We start from the raw sequence: 18397 nt of genomic DNA on the forward strand, positions 1-18397 counted from the left end.
TTAAACCCTTATGTCTCTGTGCACCATCTTCAGACAAGCTGGACTCTTTTTCCCCCATACTAACAAGCAAGCAAAGACCTTTAAACACGAAGAGCCACCAGCAGCTACAGTGAACTTAACTTTTTAATCTCAGGAAAAATCTGTTCCTTAAACAGTGCAATGTAAAAATCTCTCTTCACACCTTTCTGCAGCTGACACTATCACCTCTACATATGTTACAATTGGTGTGTGGTGTGAGAGCGCCTGCATGGTGGCTGGCTGCCACTCACATCTTATGGATGCCCTTTTCTAACTACATTAAAAGGACCTTACTTGATTCTGTGGCATGCTGGTCTTCTAATACTGATGGACACAGGAATAACAGAAGTGAATTCATGGGATGTTTACAGCCAGGCAAATGGAGGGGAGAAGTTTAACCTCTCCTGCTATGCCTGTCTTTTAAAGGACTACATTCTTTCTTTATCTTTGCCTCCAGTCCCACCGCGTGCCTGCTTTTTGGCACAGTCTGCTACCCTCTCCATCTCATAAAGCACCTGCTCTTTGGCCCCTCAACACACACTGTAAACACCTGCTCTTGGGTGCAGTCTGTTGCTGCCCTCCACTGATGACCTCTCTTGGGCCATTAAGGATCTGGGTATGGTCCATTGTCGTGCCTCCTCCCCACCCCAATGAGAGCTCGTTCCTGTGGGCAGTCTGTTGCTTCCACCTGCATGTCCACATTTGTAAAATCTGCATTTAGGCATCTTTGAATTTTCTTGGTACCTAAAACACAAGACAGAGATGAGTGTAGCTGTGGCTTATAAGGGATCTGCATAAACTCAGAATAAGCACCTAAGAATTGCCATGCTGCGTCAGACTGCAAGTCCATCAAGCCCAGTATCCTGTGCCCAATCCAGGTCCCAACTACCTGGCAGAATCCCAAAAGCTTTTCCAAAGTCCATCTTAATAATGGCTTATGGACTTTTCTTTTAGGAATGTGTCCAACCTTTTTTAAAACCCTGCTAAGCTAATTGCTTTTATGTTTTATTTGAAAGGTTGATATACCGCCCAGTCTTTCAGATCAGAGCAATTTACAGTTTCCAAAACCACATTTTCTGGTAACAGATTTCAGAATTATATGTTATTTCCTCAAGTTTGTTTTAAATTTACTACTTATTAGCTTCTTTGCTGAGGGGAGATATGATTGAAAATCCTGAATGAAGTGGAACGGGTACAAGTGGATTGATCTTTCACTCCGTCAAAAATGACAAAGACTAGGGGATAATCGATGAAGTTAAAGGGAAATACTTTTAAAACCAATAGGAGGAATTGTTTTTTCACTCAGAGGAGTTAAGCTCTGGAATGCATTGCTAGAGGATGTAGTAAGAGTGGATAGCTTAGCTGGTTTTAAGAAAGGTTTGGACAAGTTCCTGGAGGAAAAGTCCATAGTCTGTTATTGAGAAAGACATGGGGGATGTCACTGCTTGCCCTGGATCGGTAGCATGAAATGTTGCTGCTCTTTGGGTTTTGGCCAGGTACTGGTGACCTGGATTAGCCACCGTGAGAACGGGCTACTGAGCTTGATGGACCATTGGTCTGACCCAGGAAGGCTATTCTTATTTCTCCAAGTTGAAGAGCCCTAGCTGCATTACCTTTTCCTTATAGGGAAGTTGTCCCATCCTTGCTATTATTTTTTTAATTCTGCTAAATTTTTTTTGAGACCAGGTGACCAGACTTATAGTAGTCCACCTTTTGGACAAAATCAAATTGAATGCAATAGCCAGGTGTAAGACATTCCAAGTTGGCCAATATGTAGCCGTTAGGATGATTGTTGGCTGCCTGTTAAGTTTCATACAGTTTAAAGTATTATGCTTTATCTACCAGACTTTGTATTTGGCTGCTGTGTGGCACATAAGAACTTACTGGGACAGATGGAAGGTCCATCAAGCCCAGTATCCAGTTTCCAACAGTGGCCAACCCAGGTCCCAAGTACCCAAGAAGTAATACAAATTTTATGCTGCTTATCCAGGAATAAGCAATGAATTTCCCCAAGCCATCTCAATAATGGCCTATGGACTTTTCTTGCAGGAAATTCAAGCCTTTTTTTAAACCCCGCTAAGCTAACTGATTTCACCACATTCTCCAGCGACAAATTGCAGAGTTTAATTACATGTTGTGTGAAGAAATATTTTCTTTGGTTTGTTTTAAATCTACTACTTAATAGCTTCATTGCATGCCCCCTAGTACAAGTATTTTTGGAAAGTGTGCAAGTGATTTACATCCACCCTTTCTACTCCACTCAGTATTTTATAGACATCTATCATATCACCCCTGAACTGTCTGTTCTCCAAGCTGAAGAGCCCTAGCCATTGGCCTTTTTCCATAGGAAAGTTGTCCCATCCCTTTTATCATTTTCGTCACCCTTCTCTGTAAGAACATAAGAATAGCCTTACTGAATCAGACCAATGTCATCTGTCTTCAAGGAGACCAATCCAAGTCACAAGTACCTGGCAAAAACCTTTTCTAATTCCGCTATATCTTTTTTGTGATACGGCAACCAGAACTGCACACAGTATTCGCGGTGCGGCTGTACCATAGAGAGATACCAGGGCATTATAACATTCTCATCTTTGTTTTCCATTCCTTTCCTGATAATTCCTAACATTCTCTTTGCTTTCTTAGCAGCTGCTGCACATTGCGCTGAGGGTTTCAACGTATCCTCAACACTGATACCTAGATCCTTTTCCTGGGCAGTGACTCCCAACACAGAACCCAGCATCACATAGCTATAGTTCGGGTTCCTCTTTCCCACATGCATCACTTTGCTCTTGCTCACATTAAACGTCATCTGCCATTTGAACGGCCAGTCTCATAATCTTCTGTGTTGGAAACAGTAGATCAGGCTTGATGGGCCTTCGGTCTCTCCCATGCTAGACAATTTGTGATGCCAATGTTTAATCATGGAAGATACAACCTTATATTCAAGGGGGAGAGGCGTCGGGGTATGTTGGGCAGACAAGATGCATCATTCAGGTCTGCCAGGTATGTCCTTAGCAAATCTGATCACCTGACTCGTCATTCCTGTTTCCAGTTCAATTGTAAATAGTTTAAAAAAGCAGCGATCCCTGGGGAGCCCCATATTTACCCTTCTACATTGTGAATATTGACCATTGGTCCCTAATCTGTTTTCAGTCCACAATAGGACATGGAATTCCTCGTCTATGACTTGATTTCCTCAGGAGTCTTTGATGAAGGATTTTGTTAAAAGTACCGTATTTTCACCCATATACCGCGCACCCGGGTATAGCGCGTGGGGAACACAAATTTATGTTAAAAAAATTTAATATAGCGCGCACACGTGTATACCGCGCATGCTAAAACCTCCTCCCGCCTACTCCGAACCGGCATCCTCCCCCCTGCTCGCTTACCCGTGTTTTACAACTTTTTTTTTTTCAATCCGATTGGCATCCCCCCTGCGAACCGGCATCCTCCCCCCCGCTCGCGTCACCCCCCCTCCCCCGCGATCCTACATCCCCCCCCAGCACTGCAAAACATCTCTTACCCGATTGTGCACCGGCACCAGCACCAATGCACAGGACGTGCCAGTGCCAGTGCCAGTGCCCGAAGATCCTCCCTCATTGGTTTGGGCTGGGCTGGGCGGTGCAGGAGAGATCCTCCTTCTTCCTGCGCCGGGCTGGACTAGACTTTGAGCATTTGCGCATGCTCAAAGCCTAGTCCAGCCCGGCGCAGGAAAAAGGAGGATCTCTCCCGCACCGCACCTCCCAGCCCAAACCAACGAGGGAGGATCTTCGGGCACTGGCATGTCCTGTGCATTGATGCTGGTGCCAGTGCCCAATCGGGTAAGAGATGTTTTGCGGTGCTGGGGGGATGTAGGATCGCGGGGGAGGGGGGTGACGCGAGCGGGGGGGGAGGATGCCGGTTCGCAGGGGGGAGGCCGATCGGATTGAAAAAAAAAAGTTGTAAAACGCACTCACACGTATAACGTGCAAGGTTTGTAAAATCGTGTATAATGCACGCGTTATATGAGTGAAAATACGGTATTCTGAAAATCTAGATCTGCTTCATTGCCTTACAATGTAGCAAGTTGGTGACACAAGACTTCCCTTAGCTACATCCATTCAACATTAAAACCAGCCTATGGTACTTTCAGCTTCTCCCCTGGTCTTTTCTGTCAAGAGACTTTCTTAATGAATTAAGAGGATGAGCGTTGGATAAGGGGGAGAAGAGGAAGATCAGCAGAGAGAGAGGTGTAACTTACCTGTCAGTGCTTGCCACGCTTGCCCTGGCTCTCCGTTCCTCCACTCGCTGCCCGCTTGTTACGATGATGGGGGAAGGTGGGCATCAGCTCAGGCTCACAGGCTACAAGACAGACAGAAGCAGGTATTTTTCTAGCAGGTTTCTGGGTCTTGCTGTGTTTGTGGAGCAAGAATCGACGTTTCAGCCATCATGCTGTGGCTTTCTTCAGGGTATGCTGAGGTCTGCAGGGTGTCTTTATATAGAGTGGGTTCACGGACCTGATTGAGAACAGGTCTGGGGGGAGTCAAAAAATTTGAATTTTGGGCAGGAAATTCAAACTCTGACCTCCAACGAACTTTCCTGCCAAAAATTCAAATTTCTCAATCCCCCAGACTGCCCTGTTCTCAAGTAGGTCCGTGAACCCACTATATATAGACACAGCAGACCCTGAAGAAAGCCAGAGCATAATGGCTGAAACGTCGGTTCTTGCTACACAGCTGCGGCAAGACCCGGAAACCTGTTACAATCATGACGCCAGCCACGGAAGCCTAAGAGAACAGAAGCAGGTATTAATGGTGCAGCCGTGCTGTGGCTGTCCCTGACCCAGCTACTTACGCAAAGGCTTTTCTTTGTAATAGGAACTTTCCAGGCAGTCCTGCGCTGTGGCTCTGTGAACAGAAAAGCACCCAACAAGGAATTAGGGCAGAGACGGCCTAGTCCTGTTCGCTGTGCTACTCTAAGATTTTCTACCTTTGCCCCTGGGAGCCCTGTGTATGCTTGAGGTGATCTTGGGGGGGGGGGGGCTCCAGGGCTGTGCTACCTTACCTCTTCTTGGGGTCATACATAAAGAGGAAGTGAAGGAGCCGGAGCCCTGCCTCAGAAAGCCAGGGGAATTTGTGCTTCACATTATTATATGGTTGTTTGCGCACTGTGTACTGACCGACCAGTGGCAGTTTGGAGAAGCCCTGCAGGACAAGAATGAAGAAGGGGGGTAAGTGGGGGAGAGAGAAAGGAGAGCAGAGCTGTAAGCTGCTAGCAGAGGAAATAGCAACAATGCAGCGCACATACTGGCCAGATGTTCTCATTAGGTGTTCCCAGCAGCTGTATGATCAAGTCAATCTGCTGAATCTCGGAGCTACCTGGGAGTAAGGGCTTGTGAGCCAGAAGCTCAGCCAGAATACAGCCTACCGCCCTGCAATAAAGGGAACACAAAGGGAAATGTAAGTCCCAGGTATGAATCCAAACCTCAGAATAAATTCCACCACCAGAAAGCACACAAAAGGAAATCTATGGCCCAGGTATGAATCCACACTCGGCCAAAATATATCCCACCACCCAGAAAACACACAAAGGGAAATGTGCGGCCTAGGTATGAATCCAAGCCAGCCTGGCTCTTCCCTCACCTCTTAAAATGCATCAGAATATAACTTCTTACCACATGTCAATAGCTGTGGTCTGTGTGGTGGTCCCCAACAGCAGCTCAGGGGCCCGGTACCTACAGGACAGAAGCAGCAAAGATAGATAAAGACTGAGAGAACCCCACACAACTGAGACTTGACTGAGCAGAGCCATAGCAAAAGCTGAAAACCCAAAAGGAGACAGATTCTCCGCAACTCCCGAGTTGCAGGATATAGAAAAAGCCACAGCACCGTTCATTTGGGTTCTTATTGCAGGGTTTGGTCTCAAGAAAAGGTCCTCATTTCAGCTCATCTGAGGGTGTGGGCTTAAGAGACAGTACTCACCACAGTGTGACGACTCTGGGAGTCATTGGTTTCAGGGGGACTCCATAGGCACGAGCCAGGCCAAAATCAGCTGTAATACAACAGGATCAATTTAGATGTAGAAATACAAAGAGGTAGAGAGAACACAGAGTTCAGCATGAAGACTCATGATATGATGAACTCATGCGGAGACTCACCTATCTTCACACAGCCCTTATCTGTCATTAGCAGGTTGGAAACCTTCAGGTCCCTGTTAATGAAGAAAATGACCAAGTGACACTTTATTTTCAGTGACTCTTCATCATGACACTTCTTGCTTGCCTAGGGATTCAAGTCCTGCTTTCAAGAAATGTTAAAACATCCTCTAACAGAGTGTGGCAGGCCAAAGCAGCGAGGGGGAAAGTCCTAGCCTAAGAGCCCTCTCAAGAGCTGACAATACAGGAAGGCCTAAGAAGAGAGGAGCTAGAACTGGCTCTCTTTAGGGCTGTTAAGTGCTGAAAGGTTTTCCACCTACTGTCAATAGCTGCAAAAACTAGCACACAGGAAAAGAAAGGCCTGTATATTAGATGCAGGAAGTATATTGAGCATCTATCCTGCATTTAATGCACAGGCCAGACCCAGCTTTGCTTCATGACGATGTCCACCTCAAGCCCTGCCCTCAGGTGCAAAACCCAGTCCTCCTCCACCCCTATGACTCTCCCTAGACCCATCAGCCCCAGGATTTAACTGGAGGCTTTCCCTGAGCCCCCTCTGGCTCTCTGCAAAATGGCATCTGTTGGTCCCAAGTGGTAGTCTCCTGAAACTTCCTCTAGGGGTCAGCCTTCCATATAAATGGCTGGGGGAATTGGCCACCACAGCAGCCACAGTACAGGACTGTTAGAGGTACAGGTAAGTGTAGTCCCACTAATGGGCCATGCCCAGTTCCCATCCCCTGCCATATTATTTATTTAAAAAATTTATCATCCGCCAATATCTAGGTGGCATTCCAGCAATAACTTGCACAGAATATGACAAACAAGACTTTTACAAACGAATAATTGCATTTTAAATAGATCTTCACAGTACTGTTCATCTTAAAGCCAGCTGGTGGTAGACATTAGTGCAGTCAGATACACATTAATGTCAAATGTGCAGTAAAATTGACAGCAGCTGCTAAGTAAAAGAGCCGTTTTGAGTCCACAAAGAGCTTCAGGAGCCCAGAACTCATTAATAGCTAAGGACAGGCTGTGGCATTTCCTTCCCAGTGCCTTGGCCAACCTATGTATGTATTGGTGTACACCTCTTTGGCATAAGGCAATCTATACATTTCTAATAAATAAAATGAGAAGCCCCCCAGTACCTCAGCCAACCTACAAGAAGTGATGCCACCCTCCCAGAGCTCTGGCTGGGCTATAAGAAGCAATGCCATCTCCTCCAGATTTCTATCCTTTGAAAAGCGACGCCACCTCTTCCAGAACTCCGGCCAGCCTATGAGAAGCGAAGCCACCTCTTCCAGAGCTCTGGGCAGCCTGAGAAGCGAAGCCTCCTCCCCAATGTCCCGGCTGGCTGAAAGCCTCCCATATGCTGCTCACCTGTGTATGATGAAGTTCTCATGCAGATAGTGTAGCCCACGAAGAAGTTGTAACATGATGCATTTTACCTACAATCAAAGAAGCAGAGCCATTCCAAGATGAGTGACACTTAGTAATTAGCAGACGATAGGCAAGTTCAAGAGCCACCAACACTCTGTATAACATCATCGTTTCTAGGGTTATCATACATCTTTTAGAGGCCTCTTTTAGAGGCCTGTTCAGGTTTCTGGATGGTTTTCTAAAACCCAGTAGTTTGTCTGGGCTTTGGATTCTCTCCGAGTCCAACCTAAATTTCTGTTTACCTTCCAGTAGGCAGTAAGGTCATCCATGGTTGGGAGCCGCATCAATTGTGATTTCGCACAGGTACCAGTGGTCCTGGGGCAGGAGCTCCTATTGTGAGCTGCTGGAGGCTTGTTTGGCACTGGTTGGAAAGGTCCTGGCTCTGCCTGAGCTTGGCACTGCCCCTGGAGGGTGTATGCACATGTGTGTGATGTCATCATGTCCATGCACGCTTGGAGGCCCTCCAGATGTGGCCCCCGAGCTCAGGCAGAGCCAGGACCTTTCCTGCTACCTCCTGTGGCTCTCAACAGAAGCTCCTACGCCTGGACCACTGGTACCCGAGGTAGGACTGCAGCTGACTCCCAACTGTGGGTAACCTAGAGAGGTACCCATCCTTTATGTGGGGGGGGGGAGGGCAAGAAAGGAAAGGAGACGAGGTTTAGGGGGGCCGAGTTGGGGCCACATGTCCTCTTTTTTTAATTATGGCAACTCTAATCATGTTGAATGGTTACCTTTAAGCCCAGCAGAGTGAGTGGCATGGGGTAAATGCAAATAGAACTTCATGATTAAATAAATAAGGCATTTTTCTGGATAAGGCCCGGATCCGCCACACTCAACAATGCTGCCTTACCTGTGCCTCAGAGAAAGGCGTCTGCATGTTCTCCAGGAGGCTGGCGAGATCCTGCTCACAGTACCCCATCACCAGGAAAATACTGTAGAGAAAGCAAGCAGGCTCAGTCAGTGTCCACCATAGAGCTGACTGTAGAACTTGGCAGGAGCAATGAGCTGTCTGGTTGCTATCTGTTATCATTTTCCATACGGTGATCAACACCAACAAGATGACCTGGTGCAATGTCCAGGGGCCACACACAGTGAAAGAATGGAGTCTATGAGACACTAGTATGGGGCTTAGAAGAAGATTTCTTAGATAAATACACGGTTGAGTCACATTATTATGACCACTTGCTAATATCCAGAATAGACAACAGCCAGAGGTTGGATGGTTGCTAGAGGTATCTGGAGCAGACTGCAATATGCTCAACAGTTGCTGACGGATGCGTTGTGGTAGATCCAGTCGTCAAACACGTTGATCAAGGTGGCCCCAAATGACCTCGATCGGGCTAAGGTCTGGGGAATTCAGAGGCCAAGGAAGTAGCTGGAAGTCTTGGTCATGCTCTACGAACCACTTGCGAACAGTTCTGGTGATATGGTGTCGCATTGTCCTGTTGAAAGATCCCATCAGCCATAGGGAAGACTGTCAACACGTACGGGTGCACTTGATCAGCAAGGATGGAGCGATACCTATTTCAGTTGAAAGTGCCTTCTACAGGTATCAAGGGACCCAAACCACAACACTGCTGCCACCAGTTTGTGTATGTCCAACAGTGGTTGCTGGGTGCTTGTTCTCAGTGGTTTCACGCCTGACAGCCAACATTCACCTCTTGCATCGATGGCTCCTGCTGCCCCACAGTTACCAAATTAGGTCATTGAAAAGGTTCCATTCATCCACTCGTGGTATTCTTTAACCACAGCAGCCCATTGAAGAGTTCACAAACTCTGCCATTTCCATAATGATGCCGCCCTTGGTCTGGTAGCCTTTTTCAATGTATGATAAATCGTACTTTTTTTCCCCATGACAGCAACTTGCTGACATTCCACCTTATCTACCCATGAAGTCTGAGCATGTCATGTGCATTCATTCATTGGCTGTGCGTCCCTGATGTCAGAGGTAAGCAGTGGTCATAATAATGTGACTCGACTGTGTACAAACCCAACTCAAGCCATTTGAGCCACAGCTTAACTTGTACAAAAGACTAATGTTTATTTATTGATGTTTGGCAAGTTTTGTTTCATGCAATGTTGAAATTCTACCGCTGATGCAGGCGTTTGCCAAAACGTGGCTGCGCTGAGTTTGTGTTTATCCAAAAAATCATCTTGTGGGCCCCATACTAGTGTCTGATAGACTCTTCTTTCGCTATCTGTTGTTCCTGGCTTAGTGGCATAGTATGGGAGGGGGGCAAGGGGGGTGATCCGCCCTGGGCGCCATGTTGATGGGGATGCTGGCACCCCTCCTCTCCGCCCCCCCCACCTCTTCCCATTCCTCCCCTTCACACGCGAGCCTCCCCCACCCTTCCCCCATACCTCTAGTTGAAGTTGTTCACAGCGATCACTTCTGGAATCCACGTGTAGGAAGAGCCGACAGAGTCGTGAGGCATACGTTGTTGACCGCCATGAGCAACAACTTCAACTAGAGGTACAAAGGAAGGGAAGGGGGCGCACACAGCAGGCAGGAGCAAGAAAGGAGCAGGGGGCACACACAACAGGCAGGAGCAGAGGGCGCATACAACAGGAAGGAGCGGGGGGCACACATGGCAGGCAGGAGCGGGGAAGGAGTGGGGGGGGGAGAGATGAGATCAGGGGAGGGACACCCCCCCCCCGGGCACCTCTCACCCTCGCCATGTCACTGTCCTGGCTTATTACACCAGGTCATTTGATTGATCACCATTTTTCTCTACATCATTTCTTATGTTACTATAAAATAGGGCAAGTGAAGACTGAGGATGGCAGTACCCAATTTTTCCTTTAAGGAGGGATGAAAGGATAAGCCTCTCCTCTCGCAGGATAGAGCATGGCAGGGGTTACCTTTCCAGGTGATTTCCCACAACCACCTCCTTGAGTTCCACGATATTGGGGTGGCGAAGCTTCAGCAGCAGGGTGATCTCCCGTAGACTACTAATGGGGATCCCTGTGGAGGGAAAAGGAGAGACACAGTGCACATGGGAGTTCAAAAGGGCACAGCAAACATCTCACCTGCTCCTCAGGAGCAAGCACATAAGAGAGCTCTACAACATATGGAAACTACCGAGACCCACCGTCTTTCTCTTTGTCCATCCGCACCTTCTTCAGCGCCACAATCTCATCTGTCCTGGTGTCTCTGGCACGATCTAAAATAGAAATGTCAGCATCTTAGTTTATTTGCCATTCATAATTTATAGTGTCTTTCCAGAAACCTGCCTGGGGTGAAGAACGGGGGCAAAGGCCTGGGTACACACAGTGTACATATTCAGTAAAGCACCTGTTTTATTCCTCAATAGATACATTGGCAATTTATGAGTTTATGTCTGCATGAAAAGTGGGCTTTACTGTACCTGCAGAAAAACATTTACAAATTGCTCTCAAAATGGGAAAAAGCAGCTTTTGTCCATCAGACCTTCAACATTAATACTGTAGGATTATCTTCCAAACCTCTGTTCCTGTGGTGAAGGAGAGGCAAGTGATATTACTTACACACAATGCCATAGGTGCCCTCCCCAATCCGATTCAGCTTCTCAAACTCCTTGACGCTGCGGCACCGGCCCAGCTGGAAACAGAGAAATGTAGTCATTAGATCTTGAGCATGGCAAGCTTCCTAGAATCAGCCATCTCTTCACCCTCACTTTCAGAAAAGAAATAAAAACTATACTCTTCAAGAAATTCCTGAAACAGCCTTAACATCAATTATACCGTCCTCCCTCCCTTCCTCTTCCCCTCTCCAGAAATGACCTTCCACTGTAATCCACCGTTTATAATTCTTTTCTAATCCGCCTTGAACCGCAAGGTAATGGCGGAATAGAAATCTCTAATGTAATGTAATAGAACCTCATTTGTGCAGTACCTTCACTCACTCCCCAAGTAGGTCTTCTGAGACTCACCCCTATCAGTGGCGCTGCCTTGGTGGAAGCACCAGCACCTCTCCTCCCCCCCAGGTACTTGTTTAACTCTTCACTGGCATGAGCATCTCCAACCTGCTGTTTATGCCAGCCTCGGCTCTCCCTCTGAAATCACTTCCTGGTTGCGGGACCGGTAAATCTAATCTAATCTCTAGATTTATATACTGAATTTTATTCCAATTTGGAAGATTGACTCAGTTTACAAAAAGATCAAAGGGAAAGACGAGGCCGGTGCAGGCAGGTTAGAGATGTTTTTATTCTGTGCAGTATAAATTCAATGTTATCACATCACACGCAGTCCTCCGCCTCCAACACTGCCCATCTGGGTGGTACATCGCTAGTTTGACATCTCTGCTGCAATCTGTCAGCATTGGGCAGCTCTGCTGCTAGTGAAACTGCCAACAGCATAGCTTTCAGGTTCTCAGTTGCAACAAGCCCATGTGCCATGACTGGAGTCCTCATGTTATGTAGGAGAAAAGGGCTTAAGATTCTCCCTGACCTTTCATGTTGCTTAAGGGGAGATTTTAATGGGGTGAAATTATAGTACAATTATAGGTGTTAGAACGGGGGAGGCCACAGGGGTCAGACCTCCCCAAAAAGCACAGTTACTTACCATAACAGTTGTTATCCAGGGACAGCAGACAGATATCCTCAACAGTGGGTGACGTCACCGACGGAGCCCCGCAGCGGACAGCCTCGAAAGCAGACTTGCTTGAAGATCTTTGAAAGAGCTTCCGAGTGCTGCACTGCACATGTGCGAGTGCCTTCCCGCCCGAGTTAGGGCGCGCGTCTCCTGTGAGGCACTCAGTTCAGATACCTAGCTAAGAAGCCAACCAGGGGAGGAGGGTGGGTTGTGAGATATCTGCCTGCTGTCCCTGGATAACAACTGTTACAGTAAGTAACTGTGCTTTATCCCAGGACAAGCAGGCAGCATATTCTCAACAGTGGGTGACCTCCAAGCTAAGCATAATGGGATGGAGGGAGAGTTGGCAAGTTAAGAAAAGAGATTTTTCAAAACTGACTGTCCAAAATGGCTATCCCTTCTGGAGAAAGCATCCAGACAGCAATGAGAGGTGAAAGTGTGAACCGAGGACCAAGTGGCAGCCTTGCAGATTTCCTCAATAGGAGTTGATCTGAGGAAAGCTATAGACGCTGCTATTGCTCGAACTCTGTGGCCCGTGACTCAACCCTGCAGAGGGAGACCAGCCTGAGCATAGCAGAAAGAGATGCAAGCAGCCATCCAGTTGGAGATGGTTCGCTTTGAGACAGGATGCTCCAATTTATTTGGATTGAAGGAGATGAAAAGTTGAGGGGCTGTTCTGTGAGGTTGAGTGCGTTGCAAGTAGAAAGCCAAGGTACGCTTGCAGTCCAATGTATGGAGAGCTACTTCTCCAGGATGAGAATGAGGCATTGGAAAAAATACTGGAAGAATAATAGCTTGATTGATGTGAAATTCTGACATAACTTTAGGCAAGAATTTGGGATGAGTACGGAGTACTACTTTGTCATGGTGGAAAACTGTGAAAGGTGGATCCACAACCAAAGCTTGCAACTCACTGACCCTTCGAGCAGAAGTGAGGGAAATCAGGAAAACTACTTTCCAAGTAAGGTATTTGAGATGAGCCTTATCAATTGGTTCAAATGGAGGCTTCATCAATTGAGCCAGGACAACATTGAGATCCCAGACCACTGGAGGTGGTTTGAGCGGTGGATGAAGATTAAAAAGTTCTTTCATAAAGCGGGAAACCACAGGGTGTGCAGACTGAGGTTTCCCATCAAGAGGCTGATGAAAAGCAGCAATCGCACTAAGATGGACTCGGATAGATGTAGACTGAGGTCCAGACTGTGATAAGTGAAGTAAATAATCCAAAACAGCAGCCAAGGAGGTAGACATTGGCTCCATATGTCGAGTGGAACACCAAGCAGAAAATCTAGTCCATTTCTGGCTGTAACACTGCTTTCTGGAAGCTACCAAAATGTCCTGTACAGATTGAGAAAACTGTAGAGTCAGTTAGGTTGAAAGGTTCCAAGCTGTTAAGTGTAGAGACTGCAGGTTGGGATGTAGCAAGGACCCTTGACTCCGAGTAAGCAGAAAGGGAAAAACTGGTAGAAGCAGAGGCTCCCTGGTGCTGAGTTGAAATAGAAGGGAGTACCACGGTTGTCTGGGCCACCGAGGAGCGATCAGAATCATGGTGGCACGTTCTGTCTTGAGTTTGACAAGTCTTGAGAATCAGAGGGAATGGAGGGAAGGCATAAACTGACCCGTCCAATCCAGAAGGAAAGTATCTGCCTCGAGACGCTGGGGAGAGTATATTCGGGAGCAGAATTGAGGCAGCTTGTTGTTGAAGGGAGAGGCAAAGAGGTCTATTTGAGGAGTCTCCCAATGAGCAAACACCTGACGTAGAGACGAGGAATTGAGTGTCCATTCGTGTGGTTGCAGAAAACGACTCAATTTGTCTGCCAGACAGTTGTGCTGACCTTGAATATATGCTGCTCTGAGAAAGATGTTCTGATGATTGCCCAATTCCAGAGCTTCAGAGCTTCTTGACAAAGGGAGTGAGATCCCGTCCCTCCCTGTTTGTTGACATAGTACATGGCGACTTGATTGTCCGTCCGGACAAGGACTACGTTGTCGTGAAGGTGTTGAAAAGCTTTGAGAGCACTGAAAATCACTCTGAGTTCCAACAGATTGATGTGACAAAGACCTTGAGTACGGAGTCCGTCAAGATGGGCTCCCCATGCATAGGTTGACGAGTCTGTTGTGAGAACCTTCTGATGAGGGAGATTGTGGAACAGTAAACCTCTGGAAAGATTGGAAGAGAGCATCCACCAGTGGAGAGACTGCTTCAACAAAGGAGTTACTGTAATTTGTTGAGAAAGCGGGTCGGTAGCTTGTTGCCACTGAGATGCCAGGGTCCACTGAGGTATGCGAAGGTGAAGTCTGGCAAAAGGAGTCACGTGAACTGTACAAGCCATGTGGCCGAGCAGAACCATCATGTGTCTTGCTGAAATTGATGTGAGATTAGACACTTGATGGCAAAGGCGAATGAGGGTATCCCGACGTGGTGGAGGTAAAAACGCTCTGAGCTGGACAGTGTCTAGAGTGGCCCCAATGAATTGGAGAGACTTAGATGGGGTCAGCTGGGATTTTGGAAAGTTGACTTTGAATCCCAGACTTTGGAGGAACATAATAGTCTGTTGGGTCGCTACAATAACCCCTTGTTGAGAGAGGGCCTTGATAAGCCAGTCGTCCAGGTATGGAATAACTTGAAGGCCCTGGGCACGGAGGGCTGCAGCCACCACCACCAGACACTTCGTGAAGACTTTGGGGGATGAGGCGAGTCCGAAAGGAAAAACTCTGAATTGTAGATGAAGATTCCCCACCCTGAATCGAAGATATTTGCGAGAGGCTGGATGAATCGGGATGAGTGCAAGCCTCTTTGAGATCCAGAGAGCATAGCCAATCTCCCTGATCCATTAGGGAATGTAATGTTGGTAAAGATAACATCCAAAACTTCTCTTTGACTAGAAATTTGTTGAGGGCTCCGAGGTCCAGAATGGGCCGCAAATCCCCCGTCTTCTTTGGAACTAGAAAATAACGGGAATAAAAGCCCATGTCCGGTTGGTTTAGAGGAACCTCCTAGACAGCTCGAAGGCGAAGAAGAGCTTGAGCTTCCTGAAGAAGGGGAAGTTGCAACGAATTGGAAGGACACTCTCTTGGAGGGCGATCTGAGGCCTGAAGAAAGTGAAGTGAGCATCCCTCTAAAAGAATGGTGAGAACCCAGAGATCCGAGGTGATCATCTCCCACTGGTGATAAAAATGGTGAAGATGACCCCCTATGGGCAGAAGAGAATTTTGATGCAGGGAGGTTGGCATGCTCAGACTGGGAACATCAAAAAGACTGAGCTGGTTTAGTCGCAGTAGGAGTCTGAGCCTTCTGCTGATGTTGTTGTGGAGGCCGTCTAGGCGGAGGCCTGGAGAAAGCTGGTGTCGTTTTTTTGGGGGGATGACGCGGTGGTTGCTTATATGGCCAAGCAGGAGGACTCTTAGGCTTCGGCCGAATCAGGGAAGCAAAAGAGCGCTCATGTTCAGAGAGGCGCTTTGTAGCAGCCTCAATAGAATCATCAAAGAGTTCATGCCCATGGCAAGGTAAGTTGGCTAGACGGTCCTGCAGATTGGGATCCATATCGACAATGCGGAGCCAGGCTAGACGGCGCATGGCTACAGCAAAGGCAGAGACTCTAGAAGAAATCTCAAAGGCATCGTATGTGCAGCATGAAGAGTCGAAGTTGAGACAAAGTTCTGATGATCTGTTTAAATTCAGGAAGACTCTGCTCCTCAAGAGCTGGGTAGAACTTAGGCATCAATTTGAGGAAATAGTTGAAATAAGCAGTAAAAGTGTAGTTGTAATTGAGAATTCTGTTAGCCATCATGGAATTCTGATATAACCTGCGGCCAAACTTGTCCATGGTACGGCCCTGCCTGGAGGAACCGCAGCGTAGAGCTTAGATGGATGAGCTTTCTTTAGAGAAGATTCCACAACCAAGGACTGGTGGGATAATTGGGATTTCTCAAAGCCCTTGCAAGGTACTGTGCGATACCTGGATTCCAGCTTGGATGGAATGGCTGTAATGGAATAAGGAGTTTCCATATTCTTGAAGAAAGTTTTAATTTTTTTTTTCAAAAGAAAACCGTAGAGAAACACGAGCACAGCGACTTAAAAATAAAAAAGCCGCGGTGAGAGAAGGCAACGAAGGCTGCAGAGCTGAAGTACAGATGACTTCTCGGCTCTGCGGAAAACGTTGAACTGAGGTTCCTCACAGGAGACGCGCGCCCTAACTCGGGCGGGAAGGCACTCGGAAGCTCTTACAAAGATCTTCAAGCAAGTCTGCTTTCGAGGCTGTCCGCTGCGGGGCTTTGTTGAGAATATACTGCCTGCTTGTCCTGGGATAACAAGTGTCAACAAGTGGGCCTGCCCCACAACCCTTCATTCTACTTCCAGGGGCAAACCTGCTCGTAGATGCCAGGAGGAGGTGGAGTTGGGCACTAGTGACGGGCCGTGACGCAAGATTCCGCTAGGACTAGCGTGGACCCCCCTGGGATCCCCCCACTGCCTATGAGCAGAATGATTGGTCTAGGAGAAATAACAAAGGGGGAGCTCCTCAGGTTACCCCCCACTAATAGCATAACCTGCCCCTGAGCCAAGCAGCAGAACAACTTTTTTGCAACCACACTTTGTCCCAAATAACACATGGCCTGAATCTTGCAGCCCAGCATGCACCGGGGCCCGGAAACTGCATTTCCCGGCATGCAACGGAAGCCAGCCCCTCCTCCCCCGCCCTCACCCGGTCGCCCGGTGGCACGGGGAAGAACCCCGGCTGCCGGATGCGCTTCAGGCAGATTTGCTCGGGCTCCGGCTCTGCGGCTCCCGCTTCGGCCCCGGGCTCCACCATAGCCGCTGACGGCGAACGGACCTACTGCGCATGTCAGGACCGACTGGGGCGCGAGCGCGAAGTGCCATCTAGGCGGGAAGCTCACGCGCTCTCTTCCGGGTTTACGTCACAGACTAGGCGAGCCCAAAGAAGTAGTGGAGCCCTTGAATTGTGAGAAACCAATAGAAACCCAGCCAGTCTGACCTTTCAAGTGGGAGGGATTTGCTTGAAAGTCCCACCAGCAGGAGAATGCTAAGGTGCAGAGAGTTTCAGGAAGTGTAAAAACAGAGACTAGTTTCAGGTGGATCTAATAGTTCTTGAAATCAGTGTTTCTCAACCAGAAAAAGGAGGATGCATTGAGACAGTTTTTTCTTTCTTTTCTGCATATCCTACAATTCTGTGTGGATTACAAATTATTCAGGTACTCGAGCATTTTTCCCTCTCTGCCCTGGTGGGCTCATGTTCTATCTAAAGTACCTGGGGTACTGGAGGATTAAGTGACTTGTCCAGGGTCACAAGGAGCAGTGGCCACACACTCCCCACATCTGGGTTTTATCCACTGAAGGCAATGGAAGTACGGAGGACAAATAGAGACATCTGGGTTTTGCTTGCATTGAAAGCAGTGGAAGTAAAATCCAGATGCCTCAATCCATCCTCCTTTTTCTGGAGCCAGAAGAACATAAGAATTTCTGCTGCTGGGTCAGACCAGTGGTCCATCGTGCCCATCAATCTGCTTCCACAGCGGCCCTTAGGTCAAAGACCACTGCCCTGAGACTTGCCTTACCTGCGTACGTTCTGGTTCAGCAGGAACTTGTCTAACTTTGTCTTGAATCCCTGGAGGGTGTTTTCCCCTATGACAGCCTCCAGAAGAGCGTTCCAATTTCTACCACTCTCTGGGTGAAGAAGAACTTCCTTATGTTTGTATGGAATCTATCCCCTTTCAACTTTAGAGAGTGTCCTCTCGTTCTCTCTACCTTGGAGAGGGTGAATAATCTGTCTTTATCTACTAAGTCTATTCCCTTTAGTATTTTGAACGTTTCGATCAAGTCCCCTCTGTCTCCTCTTTTCAAGGGAGAAGAGGCCCAGTTTCTCCAATCTCTCACTGTACGGCAACTCAGCCAGCCCCTTAACCATTTTAGTCACTCTTCTCTGGACCCTTTCGAGTAGTACTATGTCCTTCTTAATGTAAGGCAACCAGTGCTGGACGCAGTATTCCAAGTGGGGGCGTACCATGGCCCAGTACAGCGGCATGATAACCTTTTCCAATCTGTTTGTGATCCCCTTCTTAATCATTCCTAACATTCTGTTCGCCCTTTTTGCCGCAGACAGCTTCATTGACTTGTCGACCAGTACTCCCAAGTCTCTTTCTTAGGGTGTCTCTCTGAGGACTGCACCGGACATCCTGTATTCATGTATAAGATTTTTGTTAACGACATGCATCACCTTA

The 18397-nt window shown here is 47.7% G+C and overlaps 1 protein-coding gene across 2 annotated transcripts; it reads right to left on the bottom strand.

Moving 5' to 3' along the window:
- Window positions 1-625: 625 nt before the first annotated feature.
- Window positions 626-17081, bottom strand: CDK10 (cyclin dependent kinase 10). 2 transcript variants are annotated; one of them, XM_033942798.1, is made up of 14 exons: window positions 16993-17081; window positions 11096-11168; window positions 10681-10752; window positions 10451-10553; window positions 8439-8520; window positions 7529-7596; window positions 6155-6207; window positions 5979-6048; window positions 5672-5731; window positions 5305-5428; window positions 5062-5201; window positions 4852-4904; window positions 4259-4359; window positions 626-762 (listed from the first exon to the last, which is right to left on the bottom strand). In XM_033942798.1, exons 3-13 carry the CDS (start codon window positions 10697-10699, stop codon window positions 4262-4264), a joined length of 870 nt encoding a protein of 289 aa, XP_033798689.1. In that variant the 5' UTR covers window positions 10700-10752; window positions 11096-11168; window positions 16993-17081; the 3' UTR covers window positions 626-762; window positions 4259-4261. The 2 variants fall into 2 exon arrangements, with proteins under 2 accessions (XP_033798689.1, XP_033798688.1); XM_033942797.1 differs by having other exon boundaries at window positions 16864-17065.
- Between the last annotated feature and the right edge of the window lie 1316 nt (window positions 17082-18397).

Source organism: Geotrypetes seraphini, chromosome 4, assembly GCF_902459505.1.
Source record: "Geotrypetes seraphini chromosome 4, aGeoSer1.1, whole genome shotgun sequence".
Classification (NCBI taxonomy): Eukaryota; Metazoa; Chordata; class Amphibia; order Gymnophiona; family Dermophiidae; genus Geotrypetes; species Geotrypetes seraphini.